Raw genomic sequence first — 22,737 nt, forward strand, 5'->3', positions numbered from 1 at the left:
AGACTAACGGCTTTACATAATTAAAACAAAATCTTTGTTATCTTTATGAAAAATAATAATACATTTTGTTAGTTTAAGACAGCATAGCATCAAAAAGTCTATCAAAACATGTTGTAGGAATAAACATGGTACTGTATGTATACTGTATGTGGGATGGCTTGAAATGCCTCAGAAGCAAATGGCAGGAACACACAAAACCACATTTTCAAAAATATATGAATTATTCTGGACACATTCTTGCCATAAAATTTGCAATTATTTGGAAAGGTATTTTTTCAAAATTTGAGAAAAAAATCTGTTTAATTCAAATTAATTAGACCAATTTGCATAAAAACAGCAAACAAAAGACCTTACAATGCACAGCTTTTGTATAGTGCTGGTCTTTGTGAAACTTACAGATAAGGGTTCCTTGCATATACTTTAAAAACTGTACTGTCCTATAAAAACAACAGAACATTCCACTATTCTCTTCCAAAACATACACAGATGGTGGAACCCTGTACAAGCATTACCAATAGAGAAAAATAACTAATTATTAAATACATATATTATTGCATCTGTCTCCAAACCACCTACACAAAGTAAAGTATCATTATCATTAAAAGAGATGCTATTGGGCTATTTTTTTAACTTCTCATTACTACACCCTTGGGATGTAATTACACTCAACAGAAGAATGCAGAATATGTGCAGTATGGTGTAAAACTATCTTTGGGAATCGCCTTTTGTGTATAGTTCATACAGCTGACAAGACATTCACATATAAGCAAACCACTTTTGTGAACTGCTATGTGATCAGGAAGATCCTCCATATGTGTGTACTCTGGTTTAGGATTGTATGTAAACTTTTGCTAAAGTTAGAGAACATTTTTAAACACAGAATTGTTTTAACAGTGATCCATGATCCACACAAAACAAAGAGCACCACATTTGTATGGCCCAACAATGTTAGATGTGCTGTGGGAGCCTTATAACCGAATCCCAGTATATTAACAAAATGTCTTGACACTATTCTAGAAGCAATATGACCTTACTGCCCAAAAGAATAAATAATAGAACAAACCTCTTTCAATCTGTTGCAAAGTTTCTTTCCCCCTTCTGTTCTTCCTTTTTATGGGGTCGACAAGATTCATCACCCAGCCTTGGTTGGCCAATGACTGTTAGAGAAGTCGACATAGAGCTGTTCCTTGGTGTAAGAAAAGCGAGATCTTGGGCCACACTTAATTCATATGTCTTGAATCTAACACTTAAAGAATCATTATAGGGAAGTGTAACATTGGAAAAATTAGATGATGCAGAGCACCATGGACATATTATTTTCCTGCTTATTATTCATTATGTAGTCAAATCACATTATAGATTAAAACTTTATTTTGAGTAGTCCATCCCATTTCTCATTTATCTTCACTGTTGAGCAATGAAAATGGGACAGCCTTTCCAACGTAATCTTTTAAGACATAAGAAGCCTCCAGGTTATACACCCCAGAGATCGATACAGCCTCTCTGCTAATACAGTACATGAATGATTTCAGGAAAGCAAGCGCATAGAATTTAATTTGGGAGAAGCCACAGATGGCTTTAGATCTGAACAAGCCCGAAAGACATCATTATGCACAACTCGTATTTTATATACATGTTGTTTGTTGCCAAAAGGAAAGGTTTTTGATATTTAATATCTGATCTCATAACAAGTTTTTACTTTTTTTTTTTAACAGATAATGTTGGTAAGCTAAAGGCATAATACTAGGTATTGTAAACTCTTTTCTTCAAATATGAAATAGCTATGAAGCAAGAAATAGTATGCATTTCATGGTTTTGCCAGATCATTTTGTTTAAACTTGTATAATGGTAAATCAGAGGCTTCGAGAGTATGTGATTCTGTTGATATTCTGCAGAAGTAACAATATTTAAAAGCTGGTATATGATCACTTAATTTCAAGTTTGAAAATACATCAATATTAACATAAAACAGTTCTGAATATAAAATAATTATAAAAGATTAAATGTAATAGCACGGAATGACAGTTTATAGTAAAACCATTAATTTTACTGTACATTTGATATACTACTTTTCAGGTGTAATATCTCCCACATAAATGGCTGGTGTTTGTGGAGCATAGAAACTCAAATATATCACATACTGACAGCATAATAAATGTGTTCCTTACATTTCATTATGTTGAAATGTTTTATATTTCAGGGGACTTGCATTGAATTCACTGCACTTCAAAGGACCTTCTTTCTTTCAAAGAGGACGCATTTCTGTAGCACAATTATACTGTTGGCAAACATCTTTTTGGAGAAATGCTATTCATTGAAAAGACACTTCTGTGTTCTGAAAAGCCAAGATATAATAGGTTGCTTTTGTCTGCTATTTTAGATCACTGGAAACAGCTGATAATTTAATATGAAACAACACAATTGACATTTTATGATACTGCAGAAAGAAAGATGCAAGAACATAATGTACAACCTGACATTTCATAAATCCCAAATCCAGCTTTATCTACTGCAGAAATGTCAGTATTTTGGTAACACTACACGATAGAGAATAAGTACAGCAACTGTTCTCCACACAATAGATGAATCCAGAGTGAGGCAAAATAGGATCACAGTATACAATAAATGTGCACAAATGTAAACTTTTGACCACTTAAAGGAATAATACATTTTGGGCAGCATTGAAGAATGCAAGCTTTCTTTTGTTTTCATGTAATCTTCTTTTTTGTAACCTTGCATCTCTGTCAAAAAGTGTGAATGACCGAGTGCTGTGTTATTTTTGTTTTGACTTAGTACAGATCTAGGCAAACACTTGCTTGTGCTTATTAATTTACGTAATAGAAGATATTAAATAATTTGTAAAATATTGTAGCGATCTATGATAAGAGTGTGCTGTCCTGTCATTCCCACCATTTTGTGTGTCACGGTCACCCTGCACGAATCTGTGAGTAAAGAGTGTTTTGTGGCTAGGCAGTGCTTGACCGCTGCCTGGGGTGTCACGTGCACAGTGCAGCTGTATGTAGATGGGATCTATGTTTGCTGCACTGTGATTTGTCTTCGATTCCGCCAGTCAGCTGCTTGCGCGGGACTGAGTGTCTGAGTGATTGATTGATCAGTGTGTATGTAAATGTGCCCTTGTGTGTGTGAGCCAGGGTTTGGGGGGATCTCTATTTAAGAGCTACCTGCGAGCAGCTCGGGCCTGTGTTTTGGTGTCCTGACCTTAATAAACATCTGAATGAGATCTTGCTGCGGTCGCTTGCCTCCCCTTTGTTTACCCCAAAATGTTACAATATTATTTAATGTGGTTGATCTCGATCGAGTTCTGTTTTTAAGCAATATTTTTTTGGTCGGGACATACAGATTATGGTTAAAATAGCCTACAAAAAGGGAGCGCAGGATCACGTTCTGGCTGTGTGTTGTTGGTTTTTTTCCATTGGCTCTCAGGCACTTTCGTGTTTAAGGGAGGAAAACTCAGCAGGGACTGTACAAACACAGAAATTACACTATTAGTATATGTTCTAAGTGATTTTAAACAATCTATAAACATGTTATTAATTATGCTAGTAATACTTACAGAATATGATTAGAAATAATAAGACTATTATACACATTTGCCATTGCTTTTTTTCTGTTGTTTCTAATCATTTATAACTAGGGGTCTACTTAAATCGCAGTAAATTTGCTTATTTGTCATGGGTAGGTTGCAGAATAAAATTAGGATTTCGCTGACATTTCATGCACCTGTTTAAACATTAAATAAACCTAAGTAATCAGTATTTCAGAGCACTATAAAGCCTAAAAATAGTGGTACTTGCTTACTTACTAACAGAGTGCTGTCATTTTTTAAAGTCAAGCATGCAACATCCCCCTGCAGTTGTTGCCGACATTCTCTGTCTGGTGTGGACTTACCCATACATTGAGGCTACACGACTCTATCCACTGAATTGGTTGGAAGGGGAAGGCAAAGCTTTGCCAAGTTATACAGATGTGGAAATCGATTAAAAACAGCCCCAAAACTCATTTACCCAAGGGCCCCTGGCATACTTTAATAAAGGCAATGTATGCAGCACGTTTGCTGTCATGTTATTTGTCCCATCCAATAATTTATTTTATTAGTACCGAGTCAAAACAAAGAAAACATGCCTATTCAGGTCTAAAATTCCAGCTGTGTTTAAGTAAGCAGCAGATTGTTTGAAGCGAGGTGGCTGTGCTTGATCATACCTGTATGCTGATTTAACTTGGCTACAACTGACAGGAATACTTTTTGTCTGCACTGACTTTCCAGTTTGTTTTCTGAAAGCTGTTTATTTTACTTACTTTCTGTTCAGCAGCCTCTGTAGTCACCTTTCGTTTAATGTGTGATTCTGAAGCTAAAATAGCGACTGATCGTACTTTCTCCAAAGACACATTACAAGATGTGCAAAACAATTACCTCCATCTGCATGTACAGTTTCCTTGAGAAATATCTTGACACAATCAATCACAGAAACATACTTCGCTTTTTTTGCTTTGTCATCCATTTCTGGTATTTTACCTCCAATGCCAAAAAACATATTTTAGTAACCTAAATCTTAAATTTAGCACTCACTTTGTCCCACCCCCTACTGTAGGTCACAGAAAAGCCTATCTACAGAAGGAAGATGTGTAGTTTGTGTCACTTGCATTGTGCAGTAGTTCATTTAAACAAGGTTTCTTTTTTTCTCTCTCTATACTTGTCCACATACACGTGTCTCATATATATATTGTGAACGTTTGACGTTCTGAGTAATATGTACGGTGGCCAATTTATCTTTGCACGGAGGAAATAGGATGACAGAGATCATTCAACTTGTAAGTTTTATTGAAACAACACACAATAATTCACTGTTACCAAAAACAAAATAAAACCAAAGAAGACCTGCCTGTTAGGCACTGTCTAAACTGTTCTTTTTCCCTAACTGCCCCGGTCAAAGCTAGTCTTCGCACGGGTAAAAGCAGGTGGAAACTAGCATTTTACTGCAGACTCAATAGGTCATTATTGGGCCTGGCAGGGGTTAAAGGCTGACAAAGAGGGAGCCAACTGCTTCGGGCACCCAGAGGTCTCCCAGGTATGTTCAAGTAAGTTGCTTCAGTTTGTAATTCCACTTGGTTGGTTTGTAACACTCAGTTCTTTGTCTTTCTTTAACCAGGAAGAACAGTGCACCCTCTGTCTGTGGAGCTGGAGGGGAGTAGCGTACTGACCCCGAGATCCGTTGACTGTGAGGCCACAATATTTTAAACACCCACCGAAATAATAAACTCAATGTTTATTAAAACAAATGTTTCGTTGTGTGTGTGTGTGTTTTTTTTTCTCTCTGCAGGCTGCAGTATCCCTTTACAAAAACACAGCTCATTGGGAACTTTTTCCGCAGTAGCACTTGCACAATTATTTTTTCATCACTTTATTTAAACAGCCCCTTTGAGTAACTTATAAACTGCACTAAGAAACAGTCCATCGAGAGACAAATCAAGATTTGTGGCCCAATACAGTGACCTACTAGTGAACAAACGCTGAACCACACAACAACTGGTGATAAACAGGACTGCTTTGCACTACACAGGTTCACTTCACAGTTCCATACATCCGGTTTGTGTATTTTCACTCCTTCAGGCAAATTTACAGCACAGTCCATCTACAAACAGCTTTGGTTTAATCTAGCACAGAGCGCTTTACTACCACTTCACTGTAACATTCTGATTAACTTCATAGCAAGAAGTTAATAAAACATATTACTCACTGTTTTATTTGTATTTTAACAGTATTTGAATGTTTCTAGAGAAATAGCTCTTTCACTGGAATTTTTATAATGGGTTTTGATGAGGCATTTTAGTTGAGTGTGTTTTTAGACGGCCATTTTAGTATCAGCTTGGTAGAGGGGGAATTTTAGACAGGAAATGACCTATCGTTTTTTAAAGTCTTTACCAGCGTTTTGTTTCTTTGCCTCTCCCTGGCAGGAGTAGTAAAGGAGCCCTTTGAACTACTGGACCAGGCCATCAAGCTGGCGCTACTTCTAAAGTGCTCAACTCGGAACCGGATAGCTTAGCTAGAGTCCAGTGGGCGTGGCCTCTACACTGCCAGTTGTATTTTTCCTCGAATTTTGATGCTTTGGTGGCCCAGTGGTGGCCGCTTCTTATGTTGATTCTTTCCACCCTAGCTAATTGGTGAGTGGTGGCCTTTTTGCCAACTGTTTAAATAGTTTTTATCTGTTTAATACCTCAAATAAACTTTGTTTTAATACCATTGCTGGTGTCTTTGGACGGGTTGGTCTATATTCTTCTACCTATGTCACAAATTAAATGAACTTATGCAAATTAATGTTCTTATTTCTGGTTACTGGGTCCTATTGCCCATTGCCACCAAGTGACATAGTCAGACTATATACATATTTTTACTGCATTCCCAGTGTACCACAACACTGTAATGGTACTCATTTTAATTCTATTTAGACTAGATCAGTATTTCAAGTTACTGCTGTAGAAAATCAGAACTTAATGTTCTCAAATAAACTGGTTGCTGTTATAACTGTTATAACAGAAGTGTAAACAGACAATACGTTGAAATTAAGAAAATTACCCTTGTACTTGCTACTTAGATAATGCACCACCAGCTCTTGAATGATTACAATTTACTTAATTTACAATTACGTTTTAAAAACGTGATGGTCATGCCATATATAGGTAGCATGAATAGAGTATAATTTTGTGGTGTTTGACTGAATGACTGAAGGTTTTCAGTTTAGTGAAATGCCTGGCCACATCAGATAATGCGGGTCTTCATATTGATAATCTAAACAGCAACAGATGTTAGTATTGCCACCCTAATTTGTAAACCCATTGAATTTATTTATGCTAAGAAGGACATCAATAAATCACAATTGGAGAAAACACCAACAGGATTAAATAACAGACATATTTTGGTAATAAAAACACATGAAAATCGTGCTAAATCAGATGAAATTGACATGTTTCTTTGTTATTGTGCTGATTAAATTGTTTTGTTGGTGTAGATGAATACATATTGTACATGTTGTATGGTTTATGCTTCCTTCATAATGTAGTTATATTATTACCAATAAAATAATAAGATTAAAGTGCCAGGTAGTCTCACTATAAAATGTGATATTTTAGAACTATCTTTAGTAGCTAATACACCTTGCTTAGGTCAATAAGATAATACTATGAAAATCAACCCATTCAAATGCATTCCTACACATAAAAAAGACAGCTTGATAATGTGAACACCGTATATATCTTGGCGAATTATATAAAAAACACACACACACACACACACACACACACACACACACACACACACACACATAGATATAGTTTTATCAGCACAATAAAAATGTGTATCTGCTTTTACAGTAATGGTATGAAGAATAACAACATTATGAAGGATTAAGGTTATTATTATTATTTATTTATTAGCAGACACCTTTATCTAGGGAGACTTATGGTTGTTACAAATTATCAAAATACAAAGTATGACATTGCAAAATATCACATTACGAAATATTAGTAAAATTAGTAGACAATATGATCTCACTCAAATAAGAGCAACATAAAGAATACAGTAAATAATTATATTTAAAAGCAAATTTGATTGTACTTTCTCCAAAGACACATTACAAGATGTGCAAAACAGTTACCTCCATCTGCATGTACAGTTTCTTTGAGAAATATCTTGACACGATCAATCACAGAAACATACTTCGCTTTTTTTGTGACACATGTAACACAATAAAATAAAAGGGTCCTCATATACTCTTTAACTTTTATGGATGTTTACTTGACAGTGTTTGTTAACCAGAAAGGTCAAGGTGCACGTTAAATCCCAGGTAGAAGATAGCACACACACACACACACACACACACACACAACTACCTGCACACACAAAACTACTCACAGACAGCCTGCATACACCTAATGTACATACCCAAAGGTATTGAGATCATACCCCAGTTAATGAAGTTACTATAAATGATCTGAAAATACTGTAACAATCTAAAAGCTCTTATAATGAAATGTTAGGGTACATGAACACAACTGTTAGTTCTTCTATGAGTCCAGAAATCAGGCAACAGTTAACACAACAGCACACATCTGATTTAAAGTATTTTAAAAGTGCTTTAGTTCACCTAGACAGTGAAGTGACAGCAGATGGACACTTTGCAAAACAAATAGAAAAGCAGCAGCAGCTTAATTCACCATTATACAGAATATTTGAAAATCCTGGCAGTGCTTTCTACGTTAACATAGATGGAAGATATGGGGAGGGGGGGGGGGATTGACAGAAGTTGAAAACAAGCTACAGGCTTTCGAAAACACATGTCTGAAATCTGGTACTTGAATTGCAAGACTGCATTACCACAGCAGGTTAAAAAATGAAAAGGCTTAGAGGCTAACCTCACACTCAGTGATGCCAATTGACTGATTGTCAAAACTGTTAGCAGATCTACAGCAAGGTTTATAACAATAAATAAATAAATAGTATCTCTATTAAAAAAGAAAAACTGTGTATAGCACCACAGCACCCAGTGATTGTTTTCCTCATTACATTTAATTTATATATTACATTACAGGTAAGAGCTATTCTTAATTTTACCTTTCTATTTCCATGATATGAGGGGTTCATGCTCTAGTAACATAAATAATACTCTCCGTATTGTTAACTGTATTACTTATACACAATATGTTAGAAATGCTTGGAGTGTGAAACGGTCATAGAAGTTACCAAACAAATATGCTTAAGCACTTGTCAAAACAATTGTTAAACAATTTCCCAATTCAAATGGGAATGCAGAATAGTGCAATCGTTTTATGTTTTTACATAGATAATATAACAATTTATTTTTTAGTGCATTTTTTATGTACAGAATCTGCTAGTATTTATTTATTCATTTGCATAGCATAATTGCCTGTTTTCCTTCTGCTCATGGCATTTTTCTAATCTGTATAAGCTTATTCTCGCTTTATTTTTCCTGCTGCAATTAATTGAAATCTGAAAAAATCATTCCACAAGCCCCTTCAATATTCTATACTGTAATGTCTGAAGCTTTTTTTTAAATCAGATTTTCTTCTTTCTAATTAACTTTTAATATCTCTGTTTAGTATGCACATAACTCTGAGACTGCTTGGCCAAGTAAATTATTTAGTGTTTTGTCATGTGTTTACAAGAAGATTGTGGTGGCTGTCAATTAAAACATGTTAAAAATAAAGTTGTTGTTGGTAATCAACACTTTTTAATTTACAAAGGGAAGAAAAGCAAAGGTAAACAAGTGTTTCCTGGGGTCATATTTTTATCACAAAGTTTATTATAAAGCAGTTTATGATGGGCCCACCAATAACACCTGAATTTAACATAGATGTTTCAGATAGGCAATAATCCTTTATAATCGATACATTTTAAAAAAAAAAATGGTATTGATCATAAGCAACCGTACATAGGTCTCTCATAAATGACTGCTGTGGGTCAGTAATGACTCAGTTGTACCAGGAGGCTTCCAGTATATTCTGAACATTTAAGATAACAGCCAGGTTATCTCTACTGGGAGGCTGCAGTGTTGCTGGTCCACAGGATTGCAATTTAGTATAGAGGGAAATGTGTTAATCTCTCTCTCTCTCTCTCTCTCTCTCTCTCTCTCTCTCTCTCTCTCTCTCTCTCTCTCTCTCTCTCTCTCTCTCTCTCTCTCCTGACCATAAAAAATAAATGTCCTGGCAATGTTCAAACCCTTCATTCACTATTCTTCAATAGTCTGTAAGCAGTACTACAGTGCCAGGAATTAACAAAGGCTTACTACAGAATAATTTACAGAGTAAAGTCTTTGCAACTTACTATTGTTTTAAGACACAGCCATTCAATGACATGAAGGGTATAATTAAAAAATAAACTACTTAAGGACAAGGGAGATTAAATAATTTAGAAAATGGTTATAATGTAACCTCTGGCTTCTTTCTCCTTCTCCTCTTCCTTCCTCGGCAGCTGTACCTCCCTTCTGGGGGTCGATGCCCCTCCTGCGGCTGGCTTTAGATGATCTCTGACAGATGTTGGTCACACCTCAATTCAGCTGCACCAGAAGGCAGTACAATGAAAAGTATTATAGTTGTGAGGTGGCGACTCCCCAGGGGGTTCTATTTTAATGATGTGGTAGATCTAAATACCAGTTTATCACAGGATCTTTGCCATTGTCATTGTGCTTCATGATGCTAGTGAGGAGGTGGGAGGCAGGGGGTAATACCCCGCCACCCCACCTTGGGTAAAACACCAACATGATCTATAATAGAGGTCATTAAAGACTCCATAGTCTTACAGCAAACTCCCCTGGGAATTAAAGTGAAGCAACACTACTGTATTATACCAGATTGGACAAGACAATTCCAGCATCAGATACACCTACTGGGACAAACCGACATTAAGCCACAATTGACAATTTCAGAATATGATGCATTACAGTATATTTTTTTAAGGAAACAGCTCTGTCGCCATCTAGTGGAATGTTTTATTTAAACCTATACTGGTGGTAATGCATTATTTATTATGTGTGGATTTGCAACGTTTTATATATATAATTTTCTACAGTTTTAATGTAGATGTTTGGTGGGGGGAAAGAAACTGGCATGATTGCAGATTGTTATAACAAACGGGTACCCCTGGCTATTAATAGATACGTGAGCACAATCATTTACAAGCACACACGGGTGTACTTTATAATGTTTGGCAAACCCCCTTCTAGGTCCGATTTCTATTTCATCACTTTTTGAAATATTTTAATGGCGATTTGATTTTTTTGAAGTCTATAAAGCTTACAGTACTAGCAATACTTGTGTTGCTTTGTTAGAAAGATGCAGTAAAACTAAAAGAAACTCTAGGAAATTGCTTGACAAACATTTTGACAATGTCTTCTAATGTTTGTCAAAGAACATATTCTACCATTGTGTGTTTAATAGTTAGAAAGAGAATACTTTCTGCTCAATAATGGTCTGAGATCTGGCAGTTTTCATGAACACTGGAACACTGGTGTCTGTTTAAGACAGATGGGTACTTACTTAAGAGTCAGTCTATTGTTCACATGTATGAAACTGGCTGGTAAGAGTAGGTTATCATTTAACTCTGGTAACAGTTACCACATTTTACTGTGGTTCTACCTGACTGCCTTTTGTCTTAAGAATATTAAAGGTGTGCTTTGCAAAATAACATTATCATGGTATGTAAGTTGTAAACTTTCTTATGTTCTTATGTTCTTATTTCAGAAAGCATGTCAGGAAAGCATCAACCAAAAATGTGAAATATCATCCATATAGGTCCTCATCTAATAATAATAAGGGTCCCCCTTTCAGGAAGTGTGAATTCTTACAGGAGCCTATTGTAAATGTGCATGTTCAATCACAGGCACAGTGTGTTAAAATGAATTATAATCTTCATTTAAAGGTTTGTGGTACTCGGGAACAGGAATTAAAACACCCCTGCATTCAGGTATACTTTTCTATTTTAGTTACTCCTCATTAAATACTTAAGCTCTTCTGAAAGCCATCATTATTTTTAATTCTACAGCTGGAGATATACATCCATGCAGGGTTTTATTATAACACTGAGTGCTTTAAGAAAGACCAGGCCGCTGAAGATAAAAGGCTGACTTGTTCTGATAATTAGGAAATGACTTTGTCCCGTCAGCGGGACTAACTCAGACCTCTCTTCTAACCATTAAAGCACAGTAAGCCGGAGTAAGCAACTCTTAGAAAAATTTACTGAAGTATACTGTGGTAAAATAATGACACCTCAAGGTTCAAACAGGTTGATTTTAAAATAGAGGCAAGTCCTGTTGCGGGTGTATAATAGCATTTGAGTTCCACAAAGTTCTCTGTGTCATTTTAAAAAATACCCAATCTATCAATGTATTGGCGTAAAGGTGTACTAGTGTTACCTGCGCCAACCTCCGTGAGACTAGCACATCCTGTTGTATTGAATATTTGAATGAGAAGTGCAGGTGTTCTTACTTGGTAGTATCAATTTTAAGCAAGCCGTATCCTCCTGTGCAGACTATTTACATCTGGTTGCCCTCTGCCAAGGTAATAGGTGGTGCATGGCTAAACGGCCAACGATTTCCTTTAAGGAATTAACAAATATGTTGCTTATGTTCACCTGGTTGAGTATTGGATTTGGTGTCCTTGCAAAATGGCTTTCCAATTATTTTGGCAGTGATTACAAAATCGAAGACAACATAGACCATAACCCGAAAGACACAGTATGTGAAAACTTTGTGGACGCTAATGAGCAACAAATAATAAGAAAATGCAAATTCAACAAGCAGACCATTTTGGATATTTGTGATTTGTTATGCAGTGATCTAGAAGATTCCTGTGCTGAGTAAGGTGAACACAGCACTCCATTTTTATGCCTCTACAGTCACAGACAACAGTGACTGTCAAGGTCTTTCGTAGTCCTCAATATCAAAATGTATTGCGCAAGTAACTGATACTTTGAGGAACCGAATTACACAATACATTCAGTTTCCTATTACAGAGAGAGAGCAAGTAAAGACGCAGCTTGAGTTTTATAACACGTTTGGATTTCCAAAGGTCATAGGATGTATCGACTGTATTCGTGTTCCAATAAAACCACCAAACATGAATGAGGCTGCATTTAGAAATAGCAAACAATACCGCTCATTAAATTATAATACACTGTCAGTGACTCTGAAAATGAGACTCATTACTGTAAATGCTTTGTCAATGCAACACTTTAATAACGGTTATTCTCTTTCTAGCAGTAACATTTCATTTTCACAGTCACTGACAGTGTATTTTTTATTGCGAGGAGTTACTTACTCGCACACAGATTCATGGTGCGAGTATGATGGAGTAGACTAATTTTCATAATTTCTCTGATTTTTTTCATTCTCTTTTCATTTTTTGTCCCCTCCACATTCGCTTCACCCTGGTCTCGTTCATCAGATGACAAGACCTTTGAATTCCTTGGTACCGTTTCAGTCTGCTGTATGCAATGTTCTACAGTATTTATTATCTCCAAAGTTACATCCACAGGTTCATCATGCTCCCGAATTTCATGAATCACATCTGCATGTGCTGGTCGGGATTCACCTGTTAGATCAAAATATGCATCTGAAAAGACAACGTTTAAAAATTACAATGCAATGGTCGATGGCTTATTACTGTGTATGTATACTGCTTCAAATTAATATAGCCTCAGTAGGACACTTCACTGTAGGGTGCAGCACTCCTAAAAGGCAATATGTAGAACCTAACAAACATGTCAGTAAATTGTACAGTATTGGGTATTCATCTCACCGCGCATCAGCGACCCCTGTAGTCTGTCTGGGCGCCTGTGATCTTGCCCGTAAGCTGCCAAGAGCTGTGGTGTCCTCGGACACCGTAGCGCTGATGCTGTAGCACTTTGGTGGCTGCATGGTGGGTAAGCAGTGGTGGCAGGAGGTGGTAGCGGTGTGCTGAGCCTAAAAATAACTGGATATTCGAAACTGGGAGAAAATGTTAAAAAAAAAAAAAAAAAAGAAAAACAATTGGCGACTACTAAATTTATACAAAAACAAAAAAATGTAATTTACTCATCAATCGCTAAAAACAAACAAAAAAAAAACACCTACTATGCACCTGTGTGCAAACCTTATTTAAATAGCTTCATTAATGCATGCATATATGGGATACACCTGGTGCAGGTTACAGCTGCGCTCTCCTGCGCTACCAGGCCTGGAGGAATGCGATCATTAAAAATAAACGCCAAATACGTGCATGCAGGCAAGCTGAGAGTGGGCACAGCTTTGGAATTGAAGTTTCTTTTCAGAGTTACTACACTCCACAAAACAGTACAGGGGTTGTTGGGTCTTAGAATATATACATCCATTAAAAAGTAACTGTTACAACCCATACTGGGATAAGTATTTCTTAACACATTTATAATTAAGATAATGAAGTAAATTTCTGTCTCAGCAAGATGATGATTCTTCAATCTGTCCCTTGGATCGCACATTTCCAAAAACTAGAAAAGTATAGTACGATGTCAAATTCAAGGGACAAATTGAAGAATGTGTTGTGTTGTACACAGTCATTTGCCGAGTTTACACGCGTGTTCTGGAATCATTTATAAAGGATTCTGAACCATTCTCCTCTGGAAGGACGTGTTTACACTGAAAGAAACAGCAGGGGGTACTTCTCTCAGGAGAAGAGTACTTTTCTTATTATACTAGTTGTAACCTCTATTTAAAAATTGATTTGGAGTCCAGAATCGTATCTTTTACCAAACATATTTTGTATGAACTTGAAATTCATATTATAGTGAAGCTATTGATACTGAGGTCACAATGCTGAGTGAGAAAGTGCAATTGTTTTTGACACAACTATTAATACAGTGTAGTTCAAAAAATAAACTTCAATGAAAGTTACCTATTGGCACAACTTTTGCACAGCACATTAACAAATCTGTTTCGTGCTACAAGAGAATCTTAACGGAAACATTTAAAAAATAATTAGTGTTACGGAAATACAATTGCATTGTTACTGTATTATTAAAAATAGAGTTTTTTTTTTTTTTAATAATACATGTTACTTAAACAATTGTTACATATATGATAGTGTGGCAATAATCAGGGCAAATGCTGCATTTGCTAATGATTTCTTAGTGTAACAGTTACATTTACTAACAATAGTGATATTTTAAATGTCATCTTTAAAAAATGGTTTGTGTCTCTGATCAGCTTTACTTTAATAACAATGACATTCATACTGACATAATTTGATGAACAATTAAAAATTACACACTACACTACCAATAAGCTAGTTTCATCACTAGCCTTGTGCTATGCAACACCAGTTCCCATATACAGAGGTCAATAATAGCACAATATTAATGCAACAAATGGCATGCTTCTTATCTTTATTTGACTATATCACTATGTGAAAGCTACAAGCAGACAAAACACAGACCCCCAACGGTTACAATGTTCCCTGTTGTAGCAAGCAATGTTACATATGAGATGTTAAACATAACCATCTTAATAAAGAAATAAAAAGACAAAGGCCTTCTTATTAATGAAATGCAAGTTAGAAAAAAAAAAAAAAACGTAGCTGAATGTAATTATTTTATATGGTGATGGAACTGAACAACTGTCTTTTCTTGGTCCTGTGTTTCTATAGAGCCATGACGAAGTCTTCTTATTTCATGGATTGCATCAACGCCTGTAATCTTCCTGTTCTTCACCAGATAGCAAGCCAGCATTGTCCCCGTTCTTCCGTGACCGTGATGACAGTGGACGGCAACCCCCTGCAATAAGCAGGCTCTGTTAATGTATTTGTTTATAAAACTAAATGTCCAAAGCAGATCCACTGCCCTTAGATTCACACATAAATAATGAGCACTCTGCAACAATAAGAATTATCATAACATCTATAATCTAATGACTTCCAATATACAGGGGGCTGTTATAAAGAAACCACTCCCTGTATTGTGGTCACAATGTGTATAAAGCAAAGGTGCACAACCAAACTTTTATCACGGGTCGAATATCCAGAAAACTAGTTTAACCTAATGTGTATAGCAGGCCACACATAACTAAAGAATAAACCGAGTTTAACCGTTTAGCTGCAATTTTTATATATACACACAACACCTTGCAAAAGTATTCAGACCCCTGACCAATTCTCTCATATTATCGAATTACAAATGGTAAACTGAGATTTCATTCTGTTTGATATTTTATTTTTAAACACTGAAACTCGGAATCAATTATTGTAAGGCGGCATTGGTTTTATAATGGGAAATATTTTTAAGAAAAATAAAAAAACTGAAATATCTTGCTTGCATAAGTATTCAACCCCTGTGCTGTGGAAGCTCCCAGTTTGCACCGATGAAAGAAATTGCCCTAACGAGGACACACTTATTGGCCTCCACCTGTGAACCATTAAAGTTGCTGTCACATTTTCTGGATAAAAACCCCACTGTTGAAGGATCATTGGTAAGGCTGTGAATCTGAAGGAAAATGAAGACCAAAGAGCATTCTACAGAAGTTAGAGATAAAGTAATATAAATGCATAGATTAGGGAAAGGGTACAAAATAAAATCCAAGCGTTTGGATCCCAGTGAGCACAGTTGGATCAATAATCAGGAAGTGGAAGCTGCATCACACCACCCAGGAACTGCCAAGAAAAGGCCATCCCTCAAAACTCAGTGCTCAAACAAGGATGAGACTTTTGAGAGAAGCCACAGAGAGGCCAACAATCACTTTGAAGGAGCTACAGAGTTCAGCAGCTGGGAGTGGAGTAATGGTGCATCAGTCAACTATATCAAGAGCTCTGCATAACACTTGCCTGTATGGGAGGGTGGCAAGAAAGAAGCAATTACTCTAAAAGTACCATCTGAAAGCATGTCCGGAGTTTGCCAGAAAGCATGAGAGTGACCCAGCTGTGATGTGGGAAAAGGTTTTGTGGTCAGATGAGACCAAGATAGAGCTTTTTGGCCAAAACTCAAAGCGCTATGTGTGGTGCAAACCTAACACTGCCCATGCCTCAAGACACACCATCCCTACAGTGAAGTATGGTGGTGGCAGCATTATGCTGTGGGGATGCTTCTCATCAGCAGGGACTGGGCATCTTGTTACAATTGAAGGAAGAATGGATGGAGCAAAATACAGGAAAATACTGCAAGAGAATCTGCTTCAGTCTGCTAAAAAACTGAAGCTTGGGAGGAATTTCACCTTTCAGCAGGACGATGATCCCAAGCACAAGGCCAAAGCAACATTGGAGTGGCTCAAGAACAAAAAGATGAATGTCCTACAGTGGCCCAGTCAAAGTCCTGATCTCAATCCCATTGAGAATCTGTGGCACTATTTGAAAATTGCGGTCCACAAGCGTCGTCCAACCAACCTGAACAACCTAGAGCAAATCTGCCAAGAAGAATGGGCCAAAATCACTCCGACACTGTGTGCAAAGCTGGTACATACTTACCCCAAAAGACTTAAAGCTGTTATTGCTGAGCAAGGTGGCTCTACCAAATATTAATGTGTGGGGGTTGAATACTTATGCAAGCAAGATATTTCAGTTTTTTTATTTTTCTTAAAAATATTTCCCAACATAAAACCAATGTCACCTTACAACAACTGATTTTGAGTTTAAGTGTTTTAAAATAAAATATCAAACAGAACAAAATTTCAATGTACCATTTGTAATTCAGTAATATGAGAGAATTGGTCAGGGGTCTGAATACTTTTGCAAGGCACTGTATATATAGAGAGGCAATTTCCCTTATGATTACTGTTAATTTTATTTCGTACTGCACGTTACACATCACAAACTAAAATATACAAAACAACTTAAAACAAAGCATTGATGTCGTACTGTTATACCATATAAACACACGCATTGCACAATAACACAAAGCAAATTAAATATCTACTTGCTGAAGCGGTTTTTATTTTAGCAGACGACTTGTTCAGTTGTAGCAGACAGCAATGTAGCAAACATCACAGGGCAGCGACGTCCCTTCCCTAGCAACAAGCCTCCTATGTTGGGAATGGGTTCTTTCAATGCAGCAGGTTTGTGCATTTAAGGAGAGGAAGACTCATAAAATGAGTTGGAGACAAGCTGATGAGAAATAATTACCCTCCACAGTATGAAATAAAATGGTGTGCTGCTTTAAGTGAAAATTTAAAAAAAGCAAGTCAACAAGGTGAAATGGAATTAATACACCGGCCGCAGTCAGACGACAAACAGGCCGTGAGTTGCGTGTCCCTGGTATAAAGGATTGTGACAGTCAGAATGATTCTTGGTGATAAATCTCCCTTCCGCCCTGTGAGGGCGCTGTGTAAAGGGAACAGAGTGCCCTGGACTGTATGGCCATACAATTCATTCTCAGGGTTTGGTGGCAGTCAACAATCTAGAAAGGGAGAGGAGCTACAGTACACCAAGTCACCGACTCGGAAAGGAAGCGACCTGGCAGCTTGGAGGAGTGGTTGCAATCGTTAACCAAGGGGGCAGGATTGACGGTACATAAAGGGACGTAGCAAGGTGATCTATTCCTTCATTATAGTAAACGCTGAACCGGAAGGAGAAGCATACTGTTATCGTGATTGTTTTGTTTGTTGTCGTGTCTAAAAATTACACTTGTTTGTTGTTATTAGATGGCTAACATGATCCAGAGCTGTCGCTAAAGGCCAGCACTTACACGGACAAAACTGCATTTGTGTCACAATTAATTGTATTTGCATCACGAACACTACAGCACTCACTGTGGACTTGTGATCGTGTTTGTGTTATTTGTGGGTGTTTAAATACCGGGACTATTATTTCGGAACTGAACCTGTGGATTAAATGGAGCACTATGCAACGCTAGGTATTGCCTGTTATCACTATGGTTTACTGTTGTCATCAGACTTTGGATTACAAATAATACCATCATTTCACCAGTATTTTGTTGTTTTTTTTTTGTCTTGAGCATTGCATCATCCCTATACCTGCGCACTGCAAACCACTATGCCACAGGGATGCTATGGCTGGATATGTCAGTGTTTAACTGTCAATGGCTAGGTCTGCATTAACTTCTGGCACCCAGAATGGAACGTTCTTTTTCTAAATGTCATCACACTGCTAGGAATACGCTTCATGTTCTATAAATTTGTACTGATAATCTATGACTGTGTATAATCTGTGTGTACTACTGGGATTTCTATATTACATTTACTTTCTATAATCTCTATGTGAATGTTTTTAAATAGCATTTTGCGGGTGTGGTTCTGTGCTGAAACCACATGTTTACATTTGGGGGTAGGAAAAACTAAGTCTGCGGGACCACACCCAAGCAGCTGCATCACAGACAATGCCCAACAGAGGGTATTGAATAGAGGGTTAGAGATTACTATAGGGTGCTCCTGTGACACACAAACCATTCTACCTTGACAACGGGGGGCACACAACTGGTAAACATTGCTTTTGCTCTGTATTAGACTATCAATTTAAAAACTAGTATGTTTTTTCCTTGTTGCAATTGTATCTAGCAGCCCTAAAACGATGACTAATACAAATATTGCTGGTGCAAATGACCGAACCTTGCACTGAATGATAGTCTACTTCTGCTAATATATTGTAATCTCATAACAACTGTAATCTGATATATCATGGCAGAATATAATTTGATGAATGTTGAATGATTGTTTACCATATGTGTTGCATATTCCTGAATGATGATGGTTTATTAACAACACTATACTTAGATTGTGGAAATGCGTGTTCCAGGAGTGGAACGCCCGGGGTGGGTAGGCAAGTTCCATGGGTCACAATGAGTCATGTGACAAGTAGATCACTCCAATTACATCTGCTGTAAACCCTTATGACCAAGATTAAGCAAATAAAATTGGAATGTTTCTGTCATATCATTCAAAAATCGTACAAAGTTGTTGCAAACACCTGTTTTAAAAGCAATGCGTGATACCCAAAATTGCATAAACCATCCTTAATTACCATAAAATGCACTTTGAAGACTGTTGTAAACCCTTATCAAAACAAAAAGACTGGTAGTCAAGTGGATGATTTTTTTCAGGAATAACAGCAGTATGACCATCGTGTGCTACCTGTATTTGTGTTGTTATTATGGCACAGAGAAACCCACTTTATTGTTTTTAATGTATTTTTTTATAGAAAGAAGAGTGCATAACCTGAACAATGTTCCCAAGTTTACGAGACATCAGTGTAAATAAAATACAAACTGTTTTGTCTTGTGTAAAATTCTGTAAAGCAACTTGGATGAGTGTTCCCACAATATTAATAAATATATATTATAAAAGGTCAAAGACTGCTGTGAATTAAAACCTACCAAATATAAGAACCTGTATGAATTTTGTAATGATTATTATAATTACCACAAAGAAATACAACTGATCTTCAGCATAATGACAATGACACAAATCTTACCTATTGTGTAATCCCATTTGCTACTGTATGTATAGTTGGTCTTGCATTAGACTGTAAATACGTTTGTAGAGCAAATAAGTAGGCAGATTCGTGGAACAATTGTTTTGTCAAAAATATCACTTTAAACAGCCCCTTAAATGCCCGTAATAAAGCAGTCAAACTTTCTATAATTTGCACAACAACAAATAATTTGTGTTTAACGCAAGATGTAATATATGTTTACATACCTCTCCCTTTGCATTGGCCTCTTCAACAATTGCAAGAAATCTTTTTATCTGATCCATGGTGGGGGAGCAGAAGTCATGTATTCTGATGTGGTGCAATGTCACACCTGGGCACGTGTCATGGTAAGGAGGCATTCTTTCACACAGTGTAACCAAATGCCGAATCCCATTGTCCAGCAAATACTGATAGTGGCCAGGCATCCGAGGTAAGGCCATTCCTGCTAGTTTATTTGGTTCAACCCAGGAAAAGTTAGGTGGGGTTGCTGATGCCATGATTTCTCTCACCTGCAAAGTATATACATAGATTTTATATATATATATATATATATATATATATATATATATATACACACAGACATAGAGAGAGAGAGACAGAGAGAGAGAGAGAGAGAGAGAGAGAGAGAGAGAGAGAGAGAGAGAGAGAGAGAGAGAGAGAGAGAGAAATTCCCTCAAGAACTAAGAAAGGTCTTTTTTTTTTTAAATCACAATGGACTTTTGGTAGAGGTGAAGTACTTGTTAATTCCAAGTAACAAACACTTTTCTGCAAATGTTCTGTACCAATTCTGACGGTTAAATTGAGACGTCGGGTATTATATTATAAACCGAGTGTTGTCCGTTTTAAACACCTTTACAAATACAACTTACGCTAATATAATATAGAATTAGACTGACTGGTTGACTTGTTAAATTGTTATGTTTTTAATTGGGCCCGTTTCGTACAACTGAGTTGATTGGTCGTTTTTCAGTTTAGCTGAATACGACACAATCGATTCCAAACTTAAACTTCTGAAAATACAGTACATTCTAAAGGACATGCAGTGAATATATCCAAATACAATTTAGGGTAAACAAAACAAAACAAAAAACTACCAAGTAGCCCGGTGTTAAGAAGAATTCTCCTGTTTCCACTGCCAGTAATTTACCGTGTTTCGTACGATTTTTTTTTTTTTTTTTGTCACATAATCGGGCAAATATAGACTAACCCTCATCCTTAACCTAACCTTAACCTTAGAAAAAAGTGTTCAGTTTGGGATTCGGCCAAAACAAACCCAGACGAAAGTGCGGAAGACGAATCGCCAGACCAGTCTGCATGTTGTACAGAATAAGCAGGAGAAACTGACTTCCATGGAGCACTGAATTCTACATAACACACCGGCATACGAAGTGTTTAGTACAACTGCTGGCTGTAGCTAACTACCTACCCTGTATTCATATATCATTTATATACATTCGGCATTTGTTTTAAGATACAAGTTTATTTATATTATTGTGTAACACTAAACTAGTAAAATATAAACAGGTTTCGATTTAAAAAAAAAAAAAAAAAAAAAAAAAAAAAAAAAAAAAAAAAAAAGATAAATACATTAACAAACCTTTTCAAGCAACAAGCAAAAAAGCAGTCTTTGGTTAGCCACATTACACTTACTTTATAAGGAAACAGCAGTGCTTGATTGACAGAGTAATGCACCAATCAGATAAAGGTATAGAAACACTTCCTCAGTTGGTTACCAATCAATCGTAGCGTAGGCAGTACAAAACAACAAAGAGTGCTGCCAGTCAGCGAATTATTGTCGCCGACAGTCTGCTCTGGAGGCGACGGTTCTAAAAATAACGAAACCCTTATTTAATAACTTCATGGTACAAATTTGCCTCGTTTCTGGGCGATGTCGATTCAGAATTTAGATTAATTAAACCTACAGTGGCATTTTCACTTTTTCTGGGTGATCATTTCCACTGCACTTTGCCTCATCATAAACTAATTTACAGCAATGCGATCTACGCCCACCTTGAAGTTTCCTGGCCACTCTGTGAACTGTTTTATTTTAGAAGGCATATCTTTAACCAAATATTTTCAACAAACTTTTTTAAACGTTTATGGGGGCACTGTACACTTCCCATATGTAACAAAAATATAAACAAATCACATTGCATAGCTCTGAAAATATGATGACAACATATGTGACTGTCCGTCCGAACTGGGGGGAAACTTTTTTTTTTTGTAATTGTTTCATTGCTCGCTACGTTAAAACAAGAGACTAAATTGTGGCATTAAACATTTATGCTTTACACAGCTTAACAAAATAACTTTTTTTTCTTTCAAGAAGTCACTATCAAAACACAAAAGCACAATATGCCATTCATTTTTTAAATACACATTTCTAGGTTTTAGTTAGTTGTTAACTCAACTTTGTAATTCAGAAACGAAAGGTTACCACCTGACTTCAGTATGTGATCTACTGTAACCATCTGTGGCAGAGTGGTTTGCAGTGCGCAGGTGTAGAAGTGATGTAATGCGTAACAGAAGACAAAGTTCACAGTGCAAACAGATCATTATTTCGTAATCCGTGGTCGTTGCGACCGCAAAGCGAGTACTAATGTGCAAATAGTGAAATATTCGTGTACAGTTGTGAAGGGTTGTCCGGGTTGGTGCTGGCTAAGCGACAGCTCCCGGTACGTGTTAGCCGTCTACTAATAACAAACGAGTACAATTAGAAACACGGTTCATTTTTATTTCCCTTTTAGCGGTTCGACCGTAACCATACCAAAGCAACTGATCGCTTAG

At 36.7% G+C, this 22,737-nt stretch overlaps 1 protein-coding gene and 1 long non-coding RNA gene across 4 annotated transcripts in view; one reads left to right on the top strand and one right to left on the bottom strand.

The window, feature by feature from the left end:
* LOC121316585 overlaps positions 1-5,261 on the top strand; it is a 6,402-nt gene extending 1,141 nt beyond the window's left edge. Inside the window, exon 3 of the long non-coding RNA XR_005950421.1 lies at positions 5,169-5,261. This is a non-coding gene — a long non-coding RNA (uncharacterized LOC121316585). The remainder of the gene's footprint in view (positions 1-5,168) is intronic.
* Positions 5,262-14,911: 9,650 nt separating this feature from the next.
* dusp23b (dual specificity phosphatase 23b) lies at positions 14,912-21,787 on the bottom strand. Of its 3 annotated transcripts, none has more exons than XM_041253375.1 (3): positions 21,601-21,787; positions 20,178-20,459; positions 14,912-15,313 (listed from the first exon to the last, which is right to left on the bottom strand). In XM_041253375.1, exons 2-3 carry the CDS (start codon positions 20,445-20,447, stop codon positions 15,128-15,130), a joined length of 456 nt encoding a protein of 151 aa, XP_041109309.1. In that variant the 5' UTR covers positions 20,448-20,459; positions 21,601-21,787; the 3' UTR covers positions 14,912-15,127. The 3 variants fall into 3 exon arrangements, with proteins under 3 accessions (XP_041109309.1, XP_041109308.1, XP_041109310.1); XM_041253374.1 differs by having other exon boundaries at positions 21,548-21,787; XM_041253376.1 differs by lacking the exon at positions 21,601-21,787 and adding an exon at positions 21,045-21,241.
* Between the last annotated feature and the right edge of the window lie 950 nt (positions 21,788-22,737).

Source organism: Polyodon spathula, chromosome 6 (genome assembly GCF_017654505.1).
Source record: "Polyodon spathula isolate WHYD16114869_AA chromosome 6, ASM1765450v1, whole genome shotgun sequence".
In the NCBI taxonomy this organism is placed as follows: domain Eukaryota; kingdom Metazoa; phylum Chordata; class Actinopteri; order Acipenseriformes; family Polyodontidae; genus Polyodon; species Polyodon spathula.

Bases quoted from the DNA above. Each gene is read 5' to 3' on its own strand.
- dusp23b (XM_041253375.1), bottom strand. From the start codon at position 20,447: ATGGCATCAGCAACCCCACCTAACTTTTCCTGGGTTGAACCAAATAAA. The intron at 15,314-20,177 runs GTATGTAAACAT...TGCTTATTGCAG, and splicing joins AGGCCAATGCAAAGGGAGAG to GGGGTTGCCGTCCACTGTCA.